This window comes from Propithecus coquereli, unplaced genomic scaffold (assembly GCF_000956105.1).
Source record: "Propithecus coquereli isolate 6110/MARCELLA unplaced genomic scaffold, Pcoq_1.0 Scaffold540, whole genome shotgun sequence".
NCBI lineage: Eukaryota > Metazoa > Chordata > Mammalia > Primates > Indriidae > Propithecus > Propithecus coquereli.
In genome coordinates this window covers 6,989-11,228 of record NW_012151286.1, presented here as the reverse complement: position 1 = coordinate 11,228, position 4,240 = coordinate 6,989, and the positions used below count along the sequence as shown (strand labels likewise).

Below are 4,240 nucleotides of genomic sequence, written 5' to 3'. Positions count from 1 at the left end.
GAGAATCTACCTCTCTGTCCCTCAGTTTCGCACTCCTCTGCGTTGGCTTCACTCTCAGGCAGATTTGTCCCCTGGGAAGGTCAGAGACAACAGCACTCTGACCTTATATCTTATCTGCTTAGAAATCCTCTTTCCCAATAATTCTAGCAAAAGTTTTGAGGCATACTGTGTTGGACTGACATGGGTAAGTGCCCATTCCTGAAATAACATCTGTGTTTAGGGAGATGAAACTCCCTGGGTTGCATATAAATACCCAAATTTATGGCATGAGAGAGGGGAAGAGGGAGGTCCCCCAAAGGGAAATCGGGAACAGGAAGGGAAATGGGTGGCAGGCAGGGCAGGCACCAACGGCAGATGGCCTCTTCAGAGCTCCAGCCACCCTGGTCATTGTCCCCAGGACCTGTCCTTCCCTTGTGGATGCCTGCCCCTCCCTCACTGATGCCCACACCCCTGGAGCTGGTGTCCTGCCCACTTCCTCTTAGCCCTGCCAGGGTGGCACCAGGAGGGAGAACCTGACACCTCTGGTGAGAGCCACAAAGATCAGCTTTCTCCCGGGAAGCTTCTCACCCACATCCTCTGCCTTTGTCTTCACAGAATTCTTTTGGGATCGATTTAGATACAGACCCCAGAGAGGTAAGGACCGTTGGTTTCTTGATTACATGTTTTGAGTCTTAACATCTTTAAGCTCCAGTTGACTCTGAATGAAACAATTCTCCCTTGTGGAACCCCCATAACTCCTCGCGTACATGGTGGTGAGGCCGAGAGAGGGACAGTGACTTGCCTGGGGAAACCCAGCCAGGGGACCAGAGGCAGGACTGGAACCCGATCCCCGGACTCACAGTCCAGTGCTCCCAGGCATCAAATATGAGACTCCTGGGCTCACCCACCCCTCTTATTCACGTTTCCTCTGCCCAACATGGCCCTGAGGGAGGAGGCGGAACCGGAGCCTCCACTGTGAGGAGGCAGAGGTCACAGGAGCCTTCCCTGAGGGTACAGATCCCCTGGGAGGCCACAGGTTCATCTCTACAGGGGGAGCCTGAAACCTCGGGCCTGAGGACCCCCCTCCTCCCAGCACACAGGACACGCAAATAGTGTGCCCCCAACAGGTTGCCAGGGTCTGGTGACGTCCCCTGTGCAGCATCTTACAGTCCAGCCCTCTCTGCTCCCCCTGGAGACGACAGCACTTTCCCTGAACAGGTCTCGGGAGGACGGAGTGAGAGTCCCGCAGCCATTCCGCTCAGGCTTCGTAAGCACTGCCCACGAGCCAGGCTCCGACTCGGGAGCTGGAGACGTGGCCGTGAAACACCCGAGATTCCGCCCCTTGGAGTCTCCGTTCCAGTGGGGGGTGCAGTGAAGACCAAACCAACACGCAGTGTGTGGACGACGGGCGGTGTTAAGGGATGGGGGTCACCAGTGGTCTGAACTCGCGTAGCAGGGTCAGGGAAGGGGAATGAGAAGGTGGCATCTGAGCCAGGCTCCGGAGGAGGGGAGGCAGCTGTCAGGAAGACTGGAGGAGCCGTCCAGGCAGAGGGGTGGCTGCCGCGCTGGTCCTCGCTGAGGCAGGAGACTGGTCTGCAGGGCTGGAGAGGAAGGAGTTGGACAGACGGGCCGGAGAGTAAAGAGGTCGTGGGAAGGGGGAGGGGGAGGGGGTCACTTGAGGGACTTGGACTGTGATTTGGAGTGAGAGGGGAGGCTTCAGAGGGTGTAGAGCAGAGGAGAGACGTGATGTTGGATTGTACGAAGGTCTCTGTCTGCTGCGTTGAAAATAGACTGTCAGGAAGGGGCCTGGAAGGTGCGGAGAGACCAGCTGGGAGGCCGCGGTGCTGGAATCTTCCAGGCCGGGAGTCCTGGTGGCTGAGACGAGGCCGCGGCAGGGGGTGGGGAGTGGCTGATAGGACGCGCTGACGGACAGCACGTGAGGGGCGAGAAAGACGGGAGTGAAGGATGCCCCGAGCTTCCAACCCGAGCAAGCTCGTACACGTGGCCCACACAGGGCCGCCATGTGCAGCCACTGAGTACACAGTGGCAATTACTGTCACTGTCACTGCTGCTGATGCCGGTATCCCCCCCATAGATGCCACCGCCTTGGGCCCTTGTTGTCTCTCTCCTGGACTTCTACTGTCTTCTACCTACACCAAGTCCCATGGTGCTGCTGGAGTTACCCTCCTAAACGCACATTAGCGCATGTCTCCCCTACTTCTTAAAAGCCTGACTGTCCTTACCAGAGATAGCCCTCTGCCCCCATGGAGTTAGTCCTTCCAAACCGAGCTGAGTGCCTGTTGTGTGCTGGACGTCGTGCAGAGAGTGTGCTCCGCCATCTGACCCTCTCTCTGGCCCCTGCCCTATGGCCATCCCTGCAAGCCCAGGACTCACTGAAGTTCCTGGTATTAGCCCTGCACAGTGACACCTCTGTCCCTTTGCTCATGGAGTTCCCACTGTTTGGAAATTCTCACCCCTGTCTTCCCCTCTCAGTCCCATTCATTGCCCAGAGCCCACCGCAGGTGGTGAGCACCTCCTCCCGTGTGGCCTGCCCTGTTCCTTCCAGAGGCGGTGCTGCCTTGCCAGCTTCCCATGGCGGCCCTCCCTGCAGCCTGACCCTGGTCTCTGGTGTGAGCCGTGTGGGGTTAGGATTTGGGCCTTGTGCTGCTGGGTCTGGTTCACTTTACAGAACTTCTCCTTTGGGCAGCCGGAAATGGCCTGTCACTCGCTGGCCCTGGCACAGCAGGAAACTACCGGGTCTCAGAGCCTAGGAGTTGCCCAGTTCCGTGTCCAGGGATGGAGCTCTGGCCCATGACGGTAGAGCTGGAAATACGGCGCATAGGACGGGTGTCTGTGTGAGGGGATCTGTAATAACGCTGCCAGTCGGTACAATCTAACATTACCGAGCCCTTTCCAGGTCCCAGGTACTGTGCTGAGTATAATAGTTCGTGTGTGTCCAGCCATTTACCTCACAATAACCCATTTCATAGGCGAGAAAACTGAGGCACGAACAGGTAAAACTGCTTTCCCAGGTGATTGGCTAGTAAGTAACAGAGGCAGGTTTCCAATCCAGGTAGTAGTCTGGTTCCGCGACGCACGCTCTTAGCAGCTACACTCTTATGACTACATGTGCGATATGACGATGCGCAGAACCAGCTCCCCAGATGCTGGCACGGAAGTCAGGCTCTGCTTAGTCTGTGACCATATAAAATTTTTCATCAAAGGTAAAAGCTAAAATTGAAACATTCATCAATATAATGGGAGCCCACCCCTGATTATTATTATTATTATTTTTTTGAGACAAAGTCTCATTCTGTTTCCCAGGCTGCAGTGCAGTGGCGCGATCATAGCTCACTGTAGCCTCCAACTCCCGGACTCCAGTGAACCTCCTGTCTCAGCCTTCTGAGTAGCTGGGACTACAGATGGGCGCCACCACGCCCAGCTAATTATTTTTTTATTCTTTGTAGAGATAAGGCCCTACTATGTTGTCCAGGCTGGTCTCTAACTCGTGGCCTCAAGCAGTCCTCTGGCCTCTGCCTCCCAAACTGCTGGGGTTACGGGCGTGAGCCACCACCCCCAGCCCCTGATTCTTTACTCACGGTATTCCTCTCTAACAGAGAATCAAGTCCCGGTCTAGGCACACTGAGAGGTGGGAGCTCAACACCTCTTGGAAGCAAAGCATTTAAGTATAGATAGGTGGATATAGTCGGTCTCATGAATCGTGGATTCTGCATTTGGGAATTCCCCTACTTGCTAAGATTTATTTTTAACTCCAAAGTCAATAGTCACGGCACTTTTGTGGTCATTCACAGACACGTGCAGAGTGGCAAGAAGTTTGGCTTGGGTGACGTGTGTGTTCCCGTCTGAGCTCAAACGAGGCAGCGCTCTGTCTGCTTTTCTCATCTCTCAGACTAACAAGGGTCCTTTCTGCGGTTTCTGTGCTCCGTGTTAGTGATTTCCCTGTCCCAAATGGCCCCAAGGCTGGCTGCCCTGCCGTCTCATGCTCCTGAAGGCAGGAGGCTGTGCTGTTCTCACGGGAGCACCGCGCTGCGGGAAGAGCTGTGCCGAGGGATGAGCGGCCGTGCTGTGCTGTGAGCTCGGGTGACAGGGCGACAACACAGCACGTCCAGAAAAAGGAAGAGGAAGTTTTCCGATCCCTACATGGGGCCATTCTGGAAAGTGCTGAAGTAACATCTGTAGGGTGTGATGCAGCTGTGGGGAGGATGGAAGAGCAGCTAAGTTAATGCATTCATGAGATGAC

The 4,240-nt window shown here is 55.5% G+C and overlaps 1 protein-coding gene across 1 annotated transcript in view; it reads left to right on the top strand.

Annotated features, from left to right (window-relative positions):
• LOC105820846 (carboxylesterase 1E-like) overlaps positions 1-4,240 on the top strand; it is a gene marked incomplete at its 3' end in the record, with an annotated part of 35,897 nt that overhangs the window by 26,990 nt on the left and 4,667 nt on the right. The window contains exon 8 of the mRNA XM_012657419.1: positions 1,198-1,345. Within this exon, the coding sequence (XP_012512873.1) occupies positions 1,198-1,345 (148 nt within the window). The remainder of the gene's footprint in view (positions 1-1,197; positions 1,346-4,240) is intronic.